Raw genomic sequence first — 23,921 nt, 5'->3', positions numbered from 1 at the left:
TTAGCATTTCCTATAGTATTTTAAAATTAGTGTTAAAACAAAGCAACTCGTACCTCCAGCAATTCTGACGAAACATCAAATTTGTAGTCTTTGCCATTTTCCTCCTCTGGTTCCATCCGTTTATAAAACAGCATGTAAGCACTGTGAGTCTTTAAGAAAAAAACATCTGTATAATTTTTGCTTTGAGAGATAAATCAGGAAAGTAGAAATATAAGCATATAAAAAGTGTTCGGAAGAGAAATACCTTTTCAAAGGAGAAGTCCATAAATTTATCAGTAACGGAATCATAAGTTTTTGTCTGTCAAGAAGAAAGTACAACCATTAATTACACGCTTTTTTAATGGCCTGGTTATTGACAGTTTGAGATAAATGTGCAAGCAAACTATTTCAGGACATTTGCAGAGAGGCTGCCAACAATTTATTTCTTGCTCATTGTAGTCGTCTTTCTTTTTTTCTTCTACAGCGGCCTATTCTGATTTTCCAAAGTTGCCATGCAATATTGTGACCTCTCTCTCACGCGATACACAGATCTGACCGGTTTTTAGTTCACTTCTGTCACCAATGAAAAAGAATCTGACTGTAAGAGGTTCACACACCAGAATCTGGAAATCAGTGACACAAGGCATAGACAAAGATCAAAAAGCCCTGTTTTTCCAGAATAGACATAACCTTGAAGTAATTAGTCCTTCAATCAACAGTCTGAGCAACAAAGTCATCCAAGTCGAGGATTCCTAAATTAGTTTCATACTCACTGTTTAAATAAATAATATGATAAAAAGCAGATACAGTGAAGAAATACCTCTTCTTTGGAGAGAGGCTGCACAGATTCGTTACTAATACCTATGATATACTTCTGACACCTGTCTTTTTAAAACTCCATGAACTATCTGGATTCGTATTCAAAATTAAATAATATGATAGTCGGTAGAGGAGAAATTAAGACCCTTCTCCTTTTTTGGTTTAACTTCTGTTCTACAGAAAGTATAGAAAAACTAGAAAGCTTGCACCACCAGCTTGCAAGCAGTCTCCTTTTGCCAAGTCTTTCATCTCCCAAAGGAGGGGAGACCCTTTGAAGAGATCGATGGTGGAAGGACAGCCATCGACATGAACCTAAGATAAAATATCACCTGCACAGATGTCAAAAGTTTCATAAAACCTAGTTAATATTTCTAACCGTTTCATATGCATTCACAACAGATGGCAGACCAAAGGTGAACACTATGGAATCCTTCATGGAAGTCTTCAGAACGCATATGGTAATGGTTGAACACGACAAAAATAAAAGTCATAACTTACGGTCATTTCTCCACCAAAACATTCTGACGCAAGTTGGGCAGAATCAAATGGTTTTACTTCAGCATCATTGAAAAGATACCTGTAAAACGGCAAGCTTTTGAAACAACTGCTCTCTGTCTCTAAGGGCAAATAAAGCATAACAAGCACTTAAAATGGTTCTTCAGATTTAAGTATTCCTATTAATTTCTAAATGTCTTGTTTGAATCACATCAAACTAAAGACTGATCCCAAAAGTGACTCCTTTCAGTAAGGTCATGAAGTCACCATTTCAACAGTTCTTGGTTTTTCTTTGTATCAAGACACATTCCTTATTTTTCCAGCCTGATTCTGGTACAAATCGGATTTTAACACTGCCTAGAAGACTTGCCTATTCCTTGTCAATCTGAGTGAAATGGAAATCAAATCAAAAAGAGGAGAACCATTCCATGCAACAGTAGAACTGAAACTGGAAGGAGGCAGAGAAGATGGCACACTGTTACGGATTCCCTTTGGAGCAAGGATTAGGTCACGAGTTGGAACTGTTTCAAAAATGCTCCTGGCTAGCTATTCTAGAGAACAGGAATAGATGAAATCTTGTCTCCTGTTCCAGGGCCTCAGCTGAGAACCTGAGATATGACATCCAGAAATGACAGGCAGAGAGCGTTCCCTGTTTTCTTATGTCACCTAGCAAGACCCTCCTCCTTTCCATGCCCACGTCTCATCCCTTTCCCAGGGTACTTCTCCCAACTTTTTCTTCATCTTCACAATGAATGCAGAAGTTTCCAAATTAGAATTGTGATGTCACAGTTAAAAAAAATAAAATTAAAAAAAGAATAGTGCATAGCATTTATTCATCTATCACGTATGTTTAAGAAGATCCTGTCTCTTTTTTAATCTTTGAAAAGAAGGGAAAATAAATGCTATCAAATATTCCAGTACATTACTGTAAATTGCATCTAGGAGGAGTTAAGCCAATGGGAAAAGATCACCAGGTGGATAAACTTAAAAAATCAAATGTGAAAACAATCCCATATATAAAAAGCGCAGTAAGAACAGATTTAGTTAACCTAGGTATTGTAACATAATTTCTGCCACACGGGATGCAACAAGTTTAAGAAAAATTCAAATCATTGTTTCACTGAAAATGGACAAAATGAAAAGGACTAGATTCCCAAATCATAAATGTAGCTGTATGCTCATCAGAGGGAGCAACCAGATTTTATGAAGCACAACCTATTAAATCTTACTGTTCATTTGTACTGAAATAGATTAAAAAAAAAAGTCATTGATAGTTCTGTCAAGAACCAAGCCCTGGCTGTAATGTGAGGCTAGCATGGCCTCCTGCTACCGCTGTTCAAGGCACTCCACACCTACTACAGCTACAGCACGCGAATTTGTATGCTAAAAAATTAATATACTTACACCCATCAAATTCTAACATCTTGTGCTTTTGAGAGGAACCTACAGCACGTATCTCCTACCCAACTGCATCTGACAAAGTCAACAAGTTTTAGTTATTTTAAAATAAGAAATTATAAAATGTTGTTTTGCGTAACTCACCATTTGTTGTTTTTGTAAGCATGGGGATTGACTATATCTCTGATAAAACTGTAGTAATGTCCACCATCTGCTGTTCCCGTATGAACCGTTACGCCTATCAGATCGTATTCATAACTTTCAGTTTCTTTCAAATAGTCACCATCTTCCTTAAAACCTGAAATAATTTAACACAATATTTAATCAGTTATTTCCTAAACACCTGAACTTCAACATTAGTATGTCTTACACACACACTTCCTGTAGTTGCACTTCACTTTTCTTTCTTTTCAGCACTGCACAACGATGACAGCCAGAAACTCCTTAGCCAGAACCAGCAGCACAGATCCTAACTCTTGTGCAACAGTTATAGCTTTTTTTGCAAAACATCACTGCTGAAGAGATGAGGACTAATTACTAACTTTTCCCAGGTTAGCACATCTTATTTGTGATGGCAGTTGTCAGCCATTTGCCGAAGTTCAAACATTACCCTACAAAACCAAACCAGGCCAGCAGCAAACTGTATATAACTATTTGTAACTTCTCTCATACTTTAAAACCAAATTTGAATAATTCAAATTGAATGGTATATGAGAGCAAAAATACTTGGCTGGTTTTCTCACATTAAATAGAATGTGTAACTTTGGAAATATAGGTTGATTGATTGATTTTATTTTCTGGAAAAGAAAATCACTAATTGTTTGCATATGTTATGTATAAAGAAAGTGGTACAGAGGTGAAAGAGATGAAGCCTGTTGAATTCGTTTTATGAGGCATACCTTCTTTTCTGTCATTTTTTCCCATAAGGAAATCTTCAGTGTAAGGTGTCATATCCAAACGTAAAGGGAATGAAAAATGCGTATTGACTTTCTCCTTCATCATGGTTACCATATTAAATGTGTATCTCATTGTGTTGAAGCTTAAAATACGAGGTAGTTTCTTAAAACATGCCCTGAAGGATTCAAAATAATCATGATTTACAAAAGCTTGTTGGTTAAATTGCATTTTCACAAAGATTGTCAGCGCGTTTATTTCAAACATAAAACTGGAAATGTGTTGCAAAGTCACATAAATATAAAATTCAGCTATCAGAATGCCCTAGAGCAAGGCAGTCTGACTGGCAGCAGAAAGGTCAAATTTAGCCTATCGAACAATTCCATTTAGCCTGTCACCGTGCCTTGCAAGAAACATCAAATTTGCTCATAAGCTACGAATGACAGTTTTCTAAAGTGATATTGTAAAATGAGTCATGAACTAATCTAACAATGCAAATCTCCTCATTAGACAGAGCTCCTATCTTGTAACTGACAAGTTTCAATGCAGAACATATCTCGTGTTAAATCTCATAAACTTCACATTAATGGGTTTAAAGTAGGTTACTCTCTCACCCACATCATTTATAACAGCTACAAAAACCAATGAGGTTTTTCATCTCTAACAAAGAAATTTGTTAGTTGCAATATAAAGACAACATAATTTTTTAATTTAGCTTTCTATTTATTAGCAGATCTTTTTAAATATGCAAACATTTTTAAAACTACCGATTTTAATTAAGAAATTTGGGGTTATGTATGAAAACCTAAGCAATTATCCTGCATAACGAATAACACAAGTACTGAACAACTTCTGTAAGAATCTGATCTTTTAAAAATGGGAGAAGTAAAAGATTTCTAAAGGTACTAATGTCTACAAATCTCTTTTTATTTACAATGAAAAAAGGTCAAGAACATGTTACTGTCTAGGTGATCTTTTGCTAAGATACTTTATATTCTTTGTTTTGGAAATGTGATCTCTTAGGTGCTCATTGGCACAGGGACCACATCCTCATAGGCCCACACAGCAGCAAACTGAATGAAACTACAGTCCTGTTTCATCTAAACGATTACTCTTACTCCAATAGTAATTTCAGTTATTTACTGAAAAGAAACTTTAGAAATGTTTTTTCTTCTTAATCCTACCTTTTTTCAGCCCGCACTTTCTTCCCACAATGAGAACATGTATACATGTTGTCACCTTCCAAGGTATCTTTAATAGTTACTTCATCAAGAGATTCCTACATATAATAAAAAACAAAAGGGACTTATGTTTATCTTAGACATTTCCATCTTGTGCTTGCATGGTCTGCTTTGCAAACCTCTCTCTCTCTCTCAATTTTACAGTAAGTTTAATTAACATTTCCACAAGTTATAAAAGTAAAGGTGGTCAATGGCATGAAAAAAGTTTGAAAAAAAAAACCATGCACCTGAACTAAGAGAAGATTTTGACAGAAAAACCAGTTCCTAACCCAAACACAAAATTAAGGAACCAATTAAAGTGCTTTAAATTCAAATTCCAAGTGTGGGGATTAATAGTTGTTTAAAAAGCTCAAAAAACTAAAATTATTTTGGTGTAAGTTTTAAATTATCTTAATAAGCAATAGTACATGTATATATCAAATCTTTTGACATTTATTTTTCTCTCCTATAAAACATGGCCATAGCATTTTTAAAATATGGAAGAGAGAAAGCGATTACTGACTGTAACATAGTCTTTAGTCAGTTCCAAACAGCACTAGCTGACAGCATGTTGCATGGAAAAGATGAAACAATTTGACCAAATTACCTAGTAATATCAACCTAGAAATACACCAAAACTAGAGGACAGATACGGAAAGCATCACATATTCAATAGTGTATGGCGCAATCTCTTAAACTGCACTGCGCTCATTTATCATTTTGTGATCTACGCTACACATCTCAGCCTGGCGTTACTTACATAAATATTCTTCATATCTGCCACCTGGCATCTTACTGTATAGAACTCTTCAGCAGTCTGACTTACATGCTCACAGTCCTAGATCACAGCAATGAAAGAAAAGCAATGAGATAACTGTTTCTGAGAAGTTGGAAAAAAAAATCTTGAAAAGATACGGATAGGGAAAAGAATACTTACCAAAGAAACAACATTGTTTGTGATAACACCTCCAAACAAACTTTTCACTGTATTTTTCTGTGAATGAATTAATAAATTCTGTCAAGGAAATTTGAGCAAATCCATAAGTTTTTAAGCTCCCTTTTTATCCCCCTTGATAACTCACCAGTTCTGGAGACATTTCTTCTATTTTTGTTATTAAGTCAGTGAAGAATTCAGTCATATCTTTCTGCTCTCCAGTGTTCAGGGGCTGCTTATCCATGGTATAGGTTTTACAGAAAGGCCTGGGATTGTATGCCTTACATTCACTTTCCTTTAGGTAAAAAAAAAAAACCAAAAAAAATCAAGCAAAACAAATCAACACAAAACCTTATGTTTTTAAGTTACACAGATACACTGAACATACATATACAAATGTCTGTTTAAAAAAAGGACATACTTTTACATACAATATCTCCATATGGCTATTAGGCAATAAAGTTATATAAACGCTTAGATGCTTCTGATGAAACATAAAGCAGTTTTTAACTGATTATCATGATATTCATTATTAAAATATCATTTGTAAATTATTATTAAATAATACTTAATAAATACTAAACAAAATGACTCCAAATAAAATAACTTGGCTGAAGATGTGATACAGCATATCTGTTCAGATACAAAATATAAGATGTGGAACATCAGCCTGTATTTATGTATTTCTGGACATTACTGACTTAAATATTGACAAGTACTTAATTCTCTTTCAGACTTCTCTATGGTATAAAACCGTATCATCTGGTTCTCAACCGTATATGGTCAGACAGAGAAAAGAATTTGCAGTATAAAGGAATTCTTTAGAATACATCCCCCATTCCACTGCCTTGCACACTGGGAATGCAGAACTTATTTACAGCAGAAGGCACTTTGTTCTGGTAAACAGCGATATACATACTGTTTTCTTTTAAGGACGTGTGGCAAGACAGTGCTTCTGGTAAGTATTACCTTTTTTGGGATAAAAGCATTCTTTCAAGGTTTTAATAATGGTAAATCTTCATATGATTTTATGTGCCTATATTATTTTATGCTTATGTAAATACCTAGAATATTTTTTTTCTGTGATTCATTGCAGGCACTGCATGCCTAAATTCCTTTCCTCTATTTGTCTTCGAAGTGGTTAGAATTTTCTTTCACAAAAGCCAGTGCCAAGAACAAAAGTACTCAGCTCTCCTCAATTTTCTTTTTTCATTATTTCAGAAATGTTTTGCTATTTTAACAGCAGTGAACACCTGTGAACTGCCTCAATTTTGTTTAGTTCTGGAATTTCAAAATTGTTGGTTGCTCTTTAATGCTTTATTTAAACAGATTAACCTTTAAAATATTGGAGCAAGGAAAATGCAATGAACAAAAGCAATATTTTTTATTTTTTCACCAGGGAAAGTGGGGCAAACGAATTGTTCCATGATAAAATGAAGAATCACAATGGTGTTAGACAGACAGTCCTGGCAGAGTGTTTGTTAAAAAGAAAAAATCATTCCCATCTATTCACTTCACAAACATTTTTTAAGAATACAGTAGACAATCACTAACATTTGAGAGCTGGTGCTTGCTCATTATAATTGATGCCCAATATGAAACCCTACCTTAGATTAGGATTTACACTGCCTCTTCATGAGAACTATTATGCCAATGTTTGCTTAACTGATTTGCTGAGCAACAGCTTTAAAGTGGGTAAAAACTATTTAAGACATTCATTTACAAAACTTAGGCACAATGGACTTAAACTGCCAAGAATTTACACATAGAATGGTAACTACATTTTTCTTGCCTTCCCCCCGCCCCGCCCCCCGCTCCAAAATAGGATACTTTATGAAATATCCTCTTTCGCACCTACCATTAAGTAGGTAAACATTTTCTGGAGTTCTAGTAGAGTGGTCTTGTGTTTCATATCTTCCGAATACTAAAAGAAATTCATAAAAGAAGACTTTATCTTTTTGCTTATAACTTTCCAAAAACAGCCCTTAAAAAAGAATAAATTATCATCTTGTTAAATAAGAAAACAACCACTTTATAATGGACAATAAAGAAAAATGATTGTGTACAACACACTGTACACTATTTTATACTTATATATAAAGCACTACCTATTCATTTTTTTGGCATGCCAACTTTAAAGCTAAGTCAAAAAGTAACTCTATTTTCTAAAAATTTACCTCAGCTAGCAGCTTTTGGGAATGTGCTACAAAAGGCTGTAGTAATTTTCAAATAATTTTTTTTCAACCCATAGATGTCGTGGGAGTTCTGATCAACTCTCTATATAATGCATTTTATGTGCAGACCAGCAGCTTCCCTCTTTTATTTTCGTTTATAAATGGCTATTTCTAGATGAAGTGAAAACTACCAATAACTTAATGATAACCAAAAATTATGAGGTCACTGCCAACGAGGGTGTTTCACACAATATACATGCCCTGTTGATGTCAGGGACCAAAACGAAGCCTTCTCTTTTACAATAAATAACTAGGAGTAATATTCTAATATTTCTGGATGTTAACCAATATATAATAATTTACAGGACTCGCTGTGCTTCTGGTAGCATGAGATACATGCTCTAGAACTTTATAAATATTCAAGAAGAATGGCATTTATTCTAACAAAATGACAAATTAGGAGTTAAGAAACAACAGACAATTCACATAAAACCAAACTTGAATAAATCTAGTTGACAGCAACAGAAATATGCGTTTGAGCACAGTCCGGAAGAAATATTCTTTATCAAATAATAAGTCTTAAAAGTAAGTCTATATTTACCAACATCTGCACTGATTTCAAATTTAAACTTCTACCCAAACCCACCCAAGGAACATAAGAGCTCAAAGCACACCTTTGCAGTAAAGATTGCTTGTCTGGCCTCTGGTATCATGTACAGTTGCTGAATAGTGGACGCCAGGTAACACGTTGCTCCAAGATTAGTTAGACCCACAAATCTACATTCAGCGCGAACATCATCATGTGGCCAATAATCCCACTTGTAAGGTGCATGGGAAGCTGGAAAAAAATAGAAGTCACACATGCAGAAAAAATCAATTCAAAGTACAATTTACAAAGACATAAATACAATTAAGAGCTTTATACTTACATTAATACAATACACCCTGTTTATGCATTCTACACGTACAGACATGAGCCAGACTGTACCTGCTCTTTAAGAAAATGCACTATGGCTACATCAGGAAAAATCACTCAATACAGCAGCAAGCCTTTCTAGATGCCACACTACTCTGGGCTACAAGTGATTTGCTGTGCTCTCCAAAGCATTACTCATGGCAAGCATCATCTCTTACACTTGTTCTAGTGGTAGCATTACATGTAGTAATAATAATAATAAATATTACTGTGTGTAATAATAAATATTACACGTAGTAATAAAACCTCTCCCTTTAAAGTTTGGTAAAACCACACAATCTTTTCCTCATCAACAGCATCCACAAATTCTAAATATGGGCTGATATGCATTTTGCATTTTTTATACATAAGGGGATTATAAGGGGATTTATTTTTTCTATAGCTCTCTCACAACACTTGCACTGCCTAAACCACTGAGAACATACTTAAAACTGATAACATACAACACTTCCAAGCTCCCAAATGTACACCAGTCATTCCCCCAGCACAAAAATGACTTGTAATTTCTACTACCCATTCCTATGCACCCCTATGTCAGATTGAATGAAAGCAAAGCAGAACCTCTGCAGCCAAAGACTCAAGTTAGGGAGCCTTCCCTTCACATAACAAAACCCAGATTTGGTATCCGAGATAACTACACATGAGGCGAGACCTTTCTTTTCAGAAGGGAAGCTGGTTTCAGAATGACAGCTACTATAATGGATGCCAGGCTAGCAGAAAATCTTTCTGACCCGTACAAAAGATGGATAGATGCTTATCAGAGATAAGACACAAAAGTGCAGTGAAATAAAGTGGTTGGCTGTACACAAGCTTGAATAAACTTGCGAACAGTTTTTATAGGAAGAGAAAGAACGGTTTTTATTGCACTTCAAAGCCATATATACACTAAAGGAATCTGCAATCTACAAGAAAAATAGGGGTAAGCAAGAAGTGAATCACCTAGAGAATCAGATTGAAAAGCCATTTTCTTTTTCTGTAAGTTTTCTATTCCTCTATATTTCATACCAGATGTAGCAACCTATTTCTTACACGGCATGGCACTAGACAAGTTAGGCAAGTCTGACAGACTCTTCTTAATAAGCCTCGTTCTGATATGGCTGCCAAGAAATCGGAAGAATGGGAAAGTTCTCCTCATCCAGCAGTCAGGAAGATGGTAACCAGACTAGACCAACGATTTGGAAGTGATTAGTACTGCTTCTAGACACTGACAGGCTTCTCTTTCCAGCATCCTACACAGGAGAATGGAATGGGGAATTAACCGTTTGAGCTGCAGAGGCAACTAGATGACACAAGCACTAAATTACAGAGGAACCAATCCAGCGTCCAAAGAAATTCACTGCAGCCTATCATCTTCCTTGGTATGCAAGAAGTTTGACACAAAAACTTGCAACGCATCTTGCTTTGCTATTCATCCCCAAGGATATCATTCTCCAAAAAGGTAGAGAGTCCTACAAATAACTCAGCACCTCTACTGAAGTATATGTTCAGATATATAGAAAAAAAGCAAAAAAGTAGCCTGAATTTATTTTACAATCCACAAAAGCTACATGGGTTCAAGATTTAAATTTTAAATCTTTAATTACTTTGTCAAAGATTAAAGGCTCATTAAGGATTCTTCTCAATTCATACTACCAGCTATAAGTTCAGGAAACTATTTGGCATCCTCTGAACAGATCCTCACATCTTCAGAGACCAGACCCACAAGATGTTCTGTTGCACAACAAATAATTGTTGTAATCTTCATTTTGGCATTGGCATCAAAACAGCTATTAGCCCTGCAGCTTCAAGTAGGGAAGGAAAGAGTTTTAATTCTCCTGTTTCAACAAATCTCAGTAGCGTGACCTCATGTTACCTGGTTACATTGGGCTGTTTGGCCAGTTGAAACAAAGCTCTCCTCCACATTTAACCTCCTGAAGTAATTAGCACGGCAGAACACAAAATTCCCTCCCTTAACTGAAATCCTTAAATTGCAACATCTTAATTCATCCCTTCTGACACAGGGACTCAGTATATATCACTCTGCTTATAGCTCATCAAGTTGTAATCACAAAGTTGGGAGTATTTTCCTCCTACTTCACTCTGACAAAGGGGTTTCAGAAATTGGACAAGGAATTTCTCAGGAAGATCCTGTTTTCTCCACCCTGGGACTTTTAAGTGACTGTCTTCATTTTGATAGTAAAAGATTTCCTTCTTCTGTATGGATCTTAACTAGAAAGGTAAGTTTGGGCCTCACTTACATCCATCATCTTTATTCCTCACTGTCATTATAGAAAACAGCCTTTTCTCAGGAAGAGACAGGAGAACTTGTAACTGAACTTCCAATATTCACATTCTATTTCAAGCAAAATAAAACTGAATTTCTTCCTCCTCAAATGACCATGCATTTCTCTATCTTCCACCTTCTGATCACGCTTCTGCTCCAAACATAACATCAGACACTATCTGAAACTTCTCCGAAAGCAAAACAGCTGGTCTTGTTTCCCTCCTTTGAACTGAATGTTTTTATTAGTCTTGCTCTTTAAAGAGAACAAAACTCCAAAACACTGCAAGAAGTTTTATGAACAACAGAGGGTAACTAAATCCCCTCTCCAGTAAGATCAGAGTCTGCATTAATTGAGTCAGTTGACATCAGCTGCTTCTCAGTTCGTTTCCTACGGTATCACTTGCTAAAAACGCATGAAGGCATCCCTATGTCTTCAGTTAAAACCGCTGTCTCTGTGAAGTAGAGGAAAGCACGCAAGTCATTCTCTTCTTCCATCCATCAATCAAGGGAGCTACATTAGTGGAAACTTTAAAGAAAAATGCTGCTGCAGTTAAAACTTTACTACAACTACTTTAAATTATTCACACCAGTATAAGTCTGAAGAACGGTATACAGTTTTACATTTTAATATGATTGCCAGAATAGAGTTTTAGTAACATAATTTTTAATTAGAAGCCTAAATTATTTTTTTTTTGTCCTAAAGAAAATATACTAGATATCTTTTAGTAAGATGCTTTCTTTTCAAAAAACATTACATTAGAGCCATCTCTTGAACAGCACCCTGGCTTCAATCAGTTAGAGGTGTGAGAAAAAATGGTAGAATAGCAGAGACACGAATTGGTGAGATTAGAGAACAACTGTACAAGTTGCAGGATTGAAAATTTCTCCAATGAAGCAGAAAAGTAAAACCTTAAAAGCAAAGATGGAAATTTATAATATTTTCCTTAATGCTTCTCCTAAGAAGAACAGAGAGACAGGCCTAAGACTAGGAATTTTTAAGACTAATAAGATTACAGAGATAAGCAAAGTGGAAAAATCCTGTTTTCAGAATCTTTGGATCACATCAATGGAACGACAAGACTTTAAACAAAGATGGTGTCAGAAGTCCTGTGTCAGTTACACACCAGAAAGAGACAATGGCACTCTGCCACTTGGAATAAAATTAACATTCATGAAACCGAGATACACTGAATATGGAGCAGGAGCACAGACGAGATGGCTCTGGAGAACTCGGGAAGGAACAAACGATATAGAGAAGAGTATTTGGAAGAAAGTTAACAACTGTAGTAAATGTTACGGAAAACTTCAGCACCTAGGAATTACTGGGATTTGGAGTGAGAAAAATAATAAGTGTAAAAAATGAATGATTGTACCTGGAGAGACACAGACAGCCTCAGCAGCAGCAGATGTACTCACAGCAAACAGAAATACTCAATATTTTCATAAAACATATTCTTCAGAATATTTTCCCTGAGCATAGGAGACTTTAGAGGGTTGTTAGAAGGCCCCAGGCATTTGAATACAGAACACAAAATGTGATTATGATCAGATTTCTCTTTTGCTTCCTGAATTGTAAGGCACTAAATCAGTTCCATTGATTATAATAAATTACAGCTCCTCAGGTTACCGGAATTTAAACTGGGCATGTGAAAGGAAATCTATCAAGCTAAAAAATGCATAATGAGAATTTGCAAATCAAAGATAAAATATTAACTAACTTCAAATTTTGGTAATTTCCATATTATACATAGGAATTGAGTTTCCAAAACACAGGAAGCATGAAAGCCAAGAGGCGTAACAAAATTGTATTAGCACTGTAAGCAGGCATCTGGGTACAGACCAAAAGTCAACTACAAAGATATTAGAGACTTTGAAAACACCACAATGCTGTTAACAGCCTATACATCTACAGTACCTCAGTGTGCTTTATATACCTCGGTTTACGTATAAATATAGCATGTTTCTTTACGTTAGAAAGGGAAAACAGAAATTAAAATCCAGCACAAGCCAATGAAACATGTAAAATCCACTCTAACAACGTTATCTATGCGTCAGTGTCATTTAACAGGACCACATACTTTAAATAACCCATATTTAAGAACAGATAATCTGAGAATTACACACGTGATTAAATCCACTCATTTGCTAGGTGAGCAAAAGATGCCTGCATCTGCTCTGTGACACTACCGTAAGTGATGCTCGGTAAGTAGTACAGTTACAAGAGGAATTTTAAGAGCAGTGCTAATAGCAACAACGTCTTACTTCATTAACTACTTTTGGGAAGTGGAATTATTCAGTTTAAGTCTAAAAATATTCTGTGCCACCTTTGCATTTCCCTGTTTCTACCTATGTGTTCTTAACAGATGATTATTTTTAGAAAGTCATTAAATGCAGACATTTCTGATGTACTTCAGGACGAAATGGGAACTCCACGATTGCAGTACTGTTCACGACAGCGGCTAGCCACCTCAGAATGGAAAGCCATATTACAAGTACACTCCTATTTTCTTTACTGAACTTTAGAAATGTGAAAATTCAAACCAAAAAACCCCCAGAAAATGCAAATTGACTAGCTTTCCACAAAATACTCAAAAGCTATATATGAATAAAGGTTCTTACACTGCATATGTTGTGCCATAACCCAGTTGTGGAGCAGCCTGTAGTTTTCCACGGACCCCTTTACCATTTCTACCAACAAGTCGTAAGCAGCAGCCCTTGAAGAATGTGACTTGCATTTTGGCTGTTGTCTGTCTTTCAAACTTGGCAGCAAGAACAGAAGATTGAAGATGTCTCTCAGAAATTCCTGTAAAACAGTTCAACCAGCAGGTTTAGCAGTTTGAATGTATTCTTAAAAAAACAACAGTCATGTGTTAACAATCTTCTAGAAACTTCTATAGACTTTCTAGACCTCTATCATTTACAGAATTTTCTAACTCGTATACAAGTCCTGAATTACGAATATTAACAATTTTTTATACTAAAGTGCACTGTAAACATATTATACAGCCTAAAGAGAAATATGTCCACTGAAGAAGAATGATAAATTATGTTTGATTCATGATTGATAATTTAATTTGACAAACCACACATGTTTTTAGTAACTTTAAGACTAGTTTCTCCTAGTGATAGACAGCATATAATCTTAATCACTTTACTAGTTTGAGTTTTATGAATCACTAACCATAAAACATGCACTAAATTATGTACCATGTGTACTGTAAGTTTATTTTTGTATTGTTTCTTGTTTGGAATAGTAACTGAACTATAAAAGGCACAAAGCCTGTACACATAGCTGTACCAAGTCAGGTTGCCTTTGGATGACAGATACATACTGTACGCTGTTAGTTATTTTTACCGTCCCAGATTAATACCCTAAAAAACCGAGATGGATCTGTCTAAACTTTAGTACCTTCCTTCTATATAGTCAATTTAATTCAATAAAACTAAAACAAAAGTAAAATATTAAAAGGATAACAAAAACCCCCGAACATCTGTATAGGTCTGTAGGAACAAGTGGTCATACTCTTCCACAACTACAGCACCTTCAAAGAAGTGCAGAATGGTAAAAAGGCTTTCCCCTACCTTTCAGCTACAAAGTGAACATTACTAATTAGTCATTTAAGTGGTATAATGAGAGATAAATGAAAGAAGAAATTCAGCAGAATTTATAAAGCAGTATTTCAATAAATTTCCTTATACAACCAGCAAATCATGTGCACACTTTATGTCTAGGGCTGATGACAGGATCCATACCCTACACTTCACTGCTTCTGTACGATATCTGCAACCTTAACAAATCATATTAATCATTAAATCATATTAGTAGTGTATCATTTTAGTTGTCTGTATAATCAGACAAAAAATCTTCTACCTCTGCAGAATTTTGAATTGTTTTTTTCCCCAAATTTATCTTCTTGAATTTTTTTTTTTTTTTTTTTTTTTAGGGACAGAATTCTTCCTCACAGGCTACCAATCCAGCTATTGTACTTCTACAATTTCTACACTGTAATTAAAAAAATGTTCTTCCTGAATTTCCCCATTCATGTATATTCAGTTAAGAAGCCTTTTAACATTAAAAAGCAGGCTGTGCTGCAAAATCTAACTGAATTCTAAATATCAAAAAATGGCCTTCTGCAGAGTACACACCAAATATGACCACAAAAAGCCTTGTTCCCGCATACAGGGAAATTCCTAGAGTCTTAATATAAAATCTTGTAACCGGGGCTTATGTTAATAGCTGAATAATATGGAGAGGTCTTCTCCTGGCCAATGCAGTTAATCAAAGTTCTTCCAGATTTCTGCACACTTTGGAGAAACAAAATGCCTACAATTAAAAATAAATAGATACCTGATTTCTTGGTAGTTAGTCTGTATGAGGAGTGCTTGCGGGGCAGCAGTCTAATTCCTTTTCCTTCCTAACCACACTTGCCAGGTGTAGAGGACTACAGCCCATCAGCAGACCAGCTGCATCTACTAATGGAGTTTTAGACCCTGCTTTCAGCTGCAGCCTGTTCTCAAACAGGTGTTTTAACACACCACCCACCTTAAGGCGTCCCAGACTAGAAAAGCAGTAACTTCTGAGATCTGGATCTACCTTTTTCTGATTAACACTCTCAGTCTCGTATTTGTGCTGATTGAATTCTGACATGTTGGAGCAGGGAAGACAAAGAACTCTATAGATGATTTTGCTCAGAGGTCAAATGCAAAACCCCAATCTTGTTAAAAATATATCTCCTTACCGTCAAAGTGGCCTTAAGATATACCTTTCTAGTGAACATGTGCTAGCTAGTGTATGTTAAAAATGTATCTTTTTCCATTTAGTGTAGAATAAAGTAGGCAGTGATTATCTATACAAGACATCAAAGAAGGTAGATTGAGTATCCATTGTTGTCACAAAATGTGATCTTTAAAGTTTGACAGTATTTGCCAAATAATAATTTTGTTTACTTAGTAAGAGAAGGAATCTGTAGGGAAGAAAAGGCGCAGCAGAGCACCAGAATCCTCTGGGCAAGTCTAAACTATCTTCACTATTTGCCACTGTATTTTCCTGGATATTTTTTCACCAGGCTTTGCTCAGAGGAAGGTTTCACAATCTTGTTCCATTACATCGAACACAATACAAAACTCTTCACTAATGCGCTTTATAATATGCAGTTAATAAGTGTTCTTAATTGTACACAGAATTTAAAAAAAAACAACCACCAAAAAAACCCCAGTAGATCATGACTTAGTCTCCCTCTCAGTACAGCCAAATTGTTTTTGAGAAGATTGTTGTGGATACTGCTCTGTTCACATTCATCCATTTTTCAAATCAAATTTCTGGCCTCCCTGTGATATACTACATACATGCAAGATACTTTAGGATTCTGTACACTATCACTGCTCTCTACTTAAGCTTCCATTTTGTTTTCTTCTTATGCTTTTCATATATCCAAGCTACATAAATCTGGTCTTTCCATACCTCTTCTATTTTAATTTCTACATCATCCTCCACACTGCCCTCTGTGAATCAAATTCTTGCTCTAATTTAATCTGTAAGCTCTCCATACTTAAAATACACTTATTCCAGGAGAATTACATAGTAGAAGTCTTTTAAAATGCTGTCGTCAGCAGTGTAACTTTATGTTAGGTAGTGCACAATGTGGACACTATTAAAACTTTTGGACAGTAAAATTACCTTGAGGGCCATTTTATGATAACAGACAGGATATATGCAACGTAATTGAGTACAGGGGACTATTTATGTGGCTCCAAAACACAAAGTAGACATTTTTTAGCAGCTTCCCCTGCCTAGCCACTCTCACATCTTACAAGCACAGGTGGAACGTAATATTCTTGTAACAGGTGTCTGCCACAGTGCAAATGCAGAGCTTAAAAGCTACTTTTAGATCACAGCTGTCCCAGGATATGGTCAAAAACTAGCTGTTGTTAATGATTTTTAAACCAGTTAAGGCTGATCCATACTAAAACCATTTAAAGATAGTAAGTGAAAATGAATAAAAGTTCTAGGATGTAAGAACTCTGTCCTGAAATTAAATATATTTAGAAAAGGAAGGGACTGCATGTGTTACTTTTTAAGAAAGGAATGATATGTGTGGTTTTTACCCATCATCCTAAGGCTAGAAATATGATAGACGCTCATACATCAAGCCCTGCAATCAAAATAGCAGGAAAAAAAAGGTGAAGTGGAGAAAGTAAGAAAGAAGAGATGACACTATTTTGATCTCTCTGCCGTCTTTCAGTGTCCTTTTCTTACCTGGCCTTCGCGAGAAAATTTAAAGGGTGGTTTGTGCTTAATAACACTTGTTGCAAGACGAAGTAGTCCTGTAAGTCCATCATCTTCTATATTACCGTCTTGATGGTCCAGGATTTCTCTGCTATATATACATATATATACAATAGAAATGTTAAAACTCTGTCCCACTAACAATAAATATAACGCAACTCACAAGTGAAATGACTGTTAGTAACCCTTACCTCCGAATGCAGTCAGCAAGATGTCTTGCTAGTGCATCTAAGTCAAGCAGCGTGGTCTGATTAAAAATAAAGAAAATGGAATATAAATGGAAAATAATTATGTACGTCATGAATTACAACTTATAAGCCTAGTCTGAAACTATGGTTATGCTTTTGGATGAAATTTTGTTACTGCACACAGAAAAACCAGGACAATTAAACCTCATCTTTCAAACATGCTTGCAACTGTATTTTAATACATTTTTATAAATGTGATAAAATTGTTTTTTAAAATCAATGCTGTACAGTTCAAATGAAGTAACAGTTATTCTTTCAATTCCAGATCCCACAAATATATCTACCATACTGAAAAAAAATGGAATACTACTATTTTAAAGAGAAGTGTTTAATTGTTATTCCTCACAAGAACACACAGTTTGTCATCAGAAGGATGAAAAGTCCCATTAGCATTTCCTGCTTGAGCAACATGCAGAAGTAGGCAGAACTGTGGCCTACCGAAGAGATTCAATTAATAAAAAAGAAATGGAAGGAAACTGAGCAGAGGAATGAGGGGTGTGGGGGGAGCAAATTTTTTGCCTCCACATCCAGAGTTAGGAGAGGACAAGACTTTCCATTCGGGAGAAATTAGGATTAAGGCTCCCTTCCCACAACTCCTGCCACAACACTGAGAATGAACCAGAGAGCTTCATGCAGGGCCACCAGCCAGCACAAGCAGTTGTAGAGCTTGCCCAAAAGGTAACTTTAACCCTTTAGAGATGTTTCAAAAGTTGTTGCATTTCTCCAATTTTTCTAATCTGTGTTAAGTGGTTGTTAACTGAAATTTTTTTCCTCTTTCAACTTTAGCCAAATACTTGATTACCTCCTCCTTAGGCAACATTGAAATTACCAACAGTGAATCTCACAGATAATCATAGTATTCCCAATGTCTGTTACTTCACCTAAGCTGACCCTCTCTGCGTATTATACTCATTTCCTTCTTGACTCTACAGGATCAGTGTCTGAAGCTTCCTTTGGCCAAAAGCTACTAAATACACATCAGAGAGTAAGGAAAGCTGGGAGGTGGGAAAGATCCAAGAGCTATTCACCATCTCTTAAGTGGTCTGAATACCCAAATATAAAAAAGCAATCATTCATATGAATGCAAAGCAAACCCTACCTGACTTGCATCTTTGACATGTATGTTATCAATCAGTTTGCACAGCAGCCAAAAATACTCCTTACAACCTGGTCGCAGCACTGTTTCTTCTTCGTAATCCTCTATCTGTGGAAAGAAATTGCATTTGTGCCGAAGTACATCAGACAAAATAACTGTGTATTAAAATATGTAGTAAACCCAGTAACTGTTACAAGGATGTTACTTTCTACAAGCCCCTACAAGATAAGCCAAGTACAAGAATAATGTATTTTACAATGGTAACAGTGCATGTTCTATTTTTCTTCTGAAATATTTATTAATTTTCTTGAAAGATTGTCAGGATGATCTGCCAGACACTTAAAAAAACCCCCAAAAACTTAGAATAGTATTGTCTCCATCCTAATCACTGCAAATTGCAAAATTTTCAATATTAGACTAGAAAAACATGAGAAACTTTGGCTGAATTCAACATTAGTTAGTACAACTCTAATTTTAAATTCTTCTGAATATGAGTCAAATAATGCAAAATCTTCTGTAGATTGTTTTAATTTAATTTTTAAAAAAATATCAACAAATTTTAAAACAAAAGCACATTTAAACTGAATGAACCACTTTAACCGAAATCAAATGCCACACAGGGTCACAAGAATAAACTGCGCGAAAATAATACTCCAACAGAAAAAGAGAGGTGACTGGGAACAACAACATTCAGCCACAGCAACAGAGAGCACCTATGTACACGTAAAACAGCATACTGATTTATTTATGGACTTACCTACATTTAAAAGGGAAACTGAGGCATATAATGAAAACACACCTGTTACTCCCTAACACTGCATTATGTGGATATTAAAAATTCCAGAACAAGAGTGCTTCCCAAATCCAATTCTGCGTTTCTCCAAGCACAGGCAAGCCCTAAATTACCGTAGTGTCACAGCTTTAACTACTTTTGTCAAGTTTCTGGAAGCATCTAAACCAAAAGTCTTAGTACTTCAGCGTAACAGTATGTCAGACATAATGATAACATCTATCTTTTTTTTTTTTTCTTTCTATATTAACAAAAGTAAGCTTAAATAGATCTTTGATAAAGCCTTGACATTTCTTAAATGCTTACCCGGATCGGTTTCAGAGCTTGAGCGTCAGGGAGAAATTTTAATAACGTTGATGCAGCCAGCAACAGAAAGGATCGATTAATTGAGTCTCCCCCATCCAGACCAGAGAGAGATAACTTGTATAAACCATTGCAAGACTCATGGCGAACGGCAGTCTTTATGAAAAATAAAAAAATTAAATGATTACACACATTACTTAGAATATTTTTTTCTTATGTTGAATTTTCTTTCATATGTATGTAATAAGTTCCTCTCATAATATCTATCAGGTTATCAAGGTAGAATATGTCTTTCTAAAAACACGTATTACAAATAACATACATTTAAATTACTTACAGAAAAATGCAAAAAACACCATTCTAACAAAAAAGCTGATATGTCTGTGCCCCTTGTTTCTTGAGTTACGTATTTACTACAGTAAAGATTACAGCTAGTTATTAAAATAGAAAATATCACATCTGGGCACATTAGGGAAATCTGTGCGATGCTGGAATTTACTCTTAGTCATTCCTAGCTATATGGTTAATTTATTTATTTTCACTAAAAGAATTGTTTTCTTCTTTCTTTTATTTTTTCTTAAGAAAAATATCCACAGTCTCTCTCTAATCCAGCTCTGAAAGTTTGCACTCTTTCTTTTCCAGGGTTTTTAAATGGAGTCAGCATGTAAGCTTTTTCTGCGCTTGAGTAATAAAGCAACAGATAATAATTATCACATCGTGTCCATATTGCACCTTTAAGCAATAACTAGTAAATACAAAAAGTTTCTACTACGCATATCTTTATGCAGTTTTCAAGCTTTTCTTACACCAGAAAAAATTATTAAAGCTAAGCAAAGATTCGGTAATGACAAACATTTTTATATCAACTCTAATTCACCTCATTTTGGGATAAAAAGTATAGCTGAAAAAAAATACAATGGGCGAAGTATAGTTAGACTAATCCCCATTAGAGGGCATCACCCAGAAATTTCAACAAATTACAGTGAAAAAATTACCTTCAAACAGAAGCCAAGACGACAGATGAGAGTTTATAAACTGTTTTGCAATCAACCACGAATGTGCCATCTTACACGGTATTTTAACTACAAATGATTACTTTTAAACAGGATTGCAAGTAACTGAGTCAGATCCTGCCTACTTTTAGCAGGAAACAACATGTTTTGAATTTAATAGTAGCTTGAAACCAAAGTTAATCTTGTTCCATATTATGCAGTAATTAGTAACACAGTAGCCTCTCCTTTAACGTACCTCTGGAATAAGAAGGGTAAGTTTCTTTAGCCAGTCTTGCAAATGATCGCTGTCCGCCAGACTGGATTTCACCAAGGAACAGCAGTGAGCCCAACTCACCAAGAGCCACATTGAATAATGAGTGACTGAAAGAAAACGAGAGAAGAGTAAATCACGCTGTAACTAACAGATCAGGCTTTTTAGGTTGAAAAGTTGCATAGTTCTAGCACATATGCCATTTATTTCAGTCATACTAACGTACAAGACTAAATCCTTACTGGCAGGTAAGATACTACCTAAACTTAGAATTTTACCAATATGCTTACTAAACACCGACCATTGTACTACTGATGACAATTAGATTGTTACCAATCTGGGGCACAACCCTTTCCTGCATCTCTACTTAAGCACTGAGCTGGTACTTTGCTAATGGGTTGCATTATGCTGTCTTAAGGTGAACATTTCCCTGGACTAACTAGTATATCTGTTCCTTTCTTCTTAACAGCTAAAAGTAAGACTTCAGTAGGTGACACATAGCATTTACTGAGAATGTTTGTAGATGTTAACATCCACAGGGGAGAAAAAAAGTGGAAAAACTGAAGGCAACATATAAGCCTAGGAAGACATACCTATATTTACGCAGGCCTGTGCTGTACTTTTGACAATTACTTTGATACAGACTTAATCTGACACAGATCATTTAGATCTTTAGTAAGAAACCTCCACAAGAGGGATAGATGGAGGAACTCCAAGGAATTCGGGGCCCAGAATGACTTCTGTAAACCAGAGTCAAAGTGACTATTGGTGACTATTATGGTGTTATATATGCTGCCCCTCGGAAGATAAGAATACAGCTGTCTTTCCTACCAAACACAGCTCTTCTGGAGATGAAGGCATAGCTACAGTACCACATTTCAATTCACATAAAACAATTTCCAGAGAAGGAAAGCCCCTCTGTGTATTCCCACCTAGATTATAACAGCCCTAACACTACCAAGGAACACAATTTTAGAGCATTCTAATGGTAGAATAAAACAAACATGTAATTTGTTATCTTCAATATGTTTTCATTACTATTAGTTCATAACATCAGCTATTTTGCAGCACTAACCTTCATGTCTTGATCTGTGATCAGACTGAGCTTTCAACACCCTGAACAGGAAGAAGATAAAGGCATTTGAATTTTATCACAGAAAGTAGCAGATCATCACTTAGAAATACAAGTACACACAAGTAACAGCACCGTTACTCTTAAGTACCCACTAAGAAATTTTAATCTTAAAAGGATTCATTTCTTGCAGTATTCAAAATTAGCAACAATGATAAAACTATTAAAATCTTCAAGTTACTCCCTTAAAGCTTTACTGACTACAAGATAAAAAGGTCAAGAAAAATACACCACCACCCCTTTATTTTATCCTAAACAGAGAAGACGTAATACAGGACTAAGAACTGCCCCATTATGAACATTGCTTTCTTCTTTGAGAACTGCACTTTGAACAAACATTTGCAAACTTTAGACAAATTTTAAATGTTTGCATTTACTTACTTGCATTTTTATAAATTGCAATAAAAGGTTATGAAACAAAAAACATACTGTATATGTTTAAAATTATTGCTGCAACTCAACTAGAGGTTAAAGTTAGGCGCACTTGCAGATTTGGCTGGAAATGCTCTGAATGTCTGTAACAAACTTTTAAATATACGGTAAAACATGCTATCCATTACTTGGAATCAAGTAATTCTACAACACCAAATGCAGCAAACGACCTGACCTCCCCACCATCAGTCTGATGCAGGATGCAGTCTTACACAGAATTGCTTTTCTCAGGACAAAAGGCAAAAAGGACAAAAATCTCTAATAGTCTGTTTCTGAAGGGAAAATTTTGCCTTCCGTACATGCACACACACTAAAACAATAAGGGTAATTTCAGCAGTAATGAGCTGATGTTATTAGGAATGGGAAATAAGTCAAAACTGGCAGATGACTAAGCAGCTTAGAAATGAATTTATTTTAATTTCTCCTTTACATTGCCTTGAAATTGAGAATGCTAATTGCTACAGACAGAACAAAGAAATAGTTTTGACACAAGAATTTATGAGAGCATACCACATATATTTTTGTTGTTCCATGTCTTACACCCTGACCGCTGAGAGTTCTTGCCACTCTCCTCTCTCCTTCCTCCTATAAAGGTAGGATAACTACCAGAAGAGGTGACTAAGCAAAGCAAGTCTAATGCCTACAGACTTAGATTTCTGATATAGGTGTTAACAGGGACTAAACCTGAAAGAGCTAGTTACTTTATTTAAAGCAGCGATGAAAATGTGCACACTTGATTAGCTTTATTACAAAAACAAAAAGATATTGTACCTAGGTGCCAAGTTGTCATATGTATAAGCAACTGACATAAGTCGCTGAATCAAACTGGTTCCCTGGACAAGTACAAGAAACACCTTTAAAAATTGAAGTCAAAAGAAAAAAAACAACAGTTAATATAACAACAAGCTTTTTGATCTTTTTTTAAATTATACACACTGTGTGAATCTAAAACAAACCCACCTGTGTAGAGGGAGGAAGAGCAAAAGACAAATCACAGCATCTCCACAGTTAAAACTTAGATTGGTTTTTATTAAAGCAGATATGAAATCCTGTGTTTCATTGACTAAGTCTAGATGCTAAAATTTCATTCTATTTCGCTAAGAAAGACAATTTAACCCAATAGAAAAAAATCACCCATTTATTCAATCCTTTTAGTAAAAACACAGTATATTTTTAAAAGCATAGACTATTCACTTGCTTTTAAAAATCTTCAGCTTGA

General features: G+C 35.3%; 1 protein-coding gene across 13 annotated transcripts in view; it reads right to left on the bottom strand.

Annotated features, from left to right (window-relative positions):
* USP34 (ubiquitin specific peptidase 34) overlaps positions 1-23,921 on the bottom strand; it is a 133,724-nt gene that overhangs the window by 28,887 nt on the left and 80,916 nt on the right. For 12 of the 13 annotated variants that reach the window (XM_075749836.1, XM_075749837.1, XM_075749831.1 and 9 more), the window contains 19 exons: positions 23,474-23,556; positions 22,214-22,254; positions 21,124-21,248; positions 19,879-20,031; positions 18,786-18,890; positions 17,630-17,685; positions 17,409-17,529; positions 13,772-13,955; positions 8,588-8,751; positions 7,598-7,663; positions 5,888-6,034; positions 5,743-5,799; positions 5,566-5,643; positions 4,770-4,864; positions 3,591-3,763; positions 2,836-2,989; positions 1,297-1,375; positions 245-298; positions 54-149 (listed from right to left, as the gene is read on the bottom strand). In XM_075749836.1, the coding sequence (XP_075605951.1) occupies positions 54-149; positions 245-298; positions 1,297-1,375; positions 2,836-2,989; positions 3,591-3,763; positions 4,770-4,864; positions 5,566-5,643; positions 5,743-5,799; positions 5,888-6,034; positions 7,598-7,663; positions 8,588-8,751; positions 13,772-13,955; positions 17,409-17,529; positions 17,630-17,685; positions 18,786-18,890; positions 19,879-20,031; positions 21,124-21,248; positions 22,214-22,254; positions 23,474-23,556 (2,031 nt within the window). The remainder of the gene's footprint in view (positions 1-53; positions 150-244; positions 299-1,296; positions 1,376-2,835; positions 2,990-3,590; positions 3,764-4,769; positions 4,865-5,565; positions 5,644-5,742; positions 5,800-5,887; positions 6,035-7,597; positions 7,664-8,587; positions 8,752-13,771; positions 13,956-17,408; positions 17,530-17,629; positions 17,686-18,785; positions 18,891-19,878; positions 20,032-21,123; positions 21,249-22,213; positions 22,255-23,473; positions 23,557-23,921) is intronic. The other variant, XM_075749832.1, reaches the window with a different exon arrangement.

The sequence above is a fragment of the Balearica regulorum genome, chromosome 3 (assembly GCF_011004875.1).
Source record: "Balearica regulorum gibbericeps isolate bBalReg1 chromosome 3, bBalReg1.pri, whole genome shotgun sequence".
NCBI classification, from domain to species: domain Eukaryota; kingdom Metazoa; phylum Chordata; class Aves; order Gruiformes; family Gruidae; genus Balearica; species Balearica regulorum.
The sequence above is the reverse complement of the archived record's forward strand: the minus strand, read 5'-3'. Positions and strand labels throughout refer to the sequence as shown.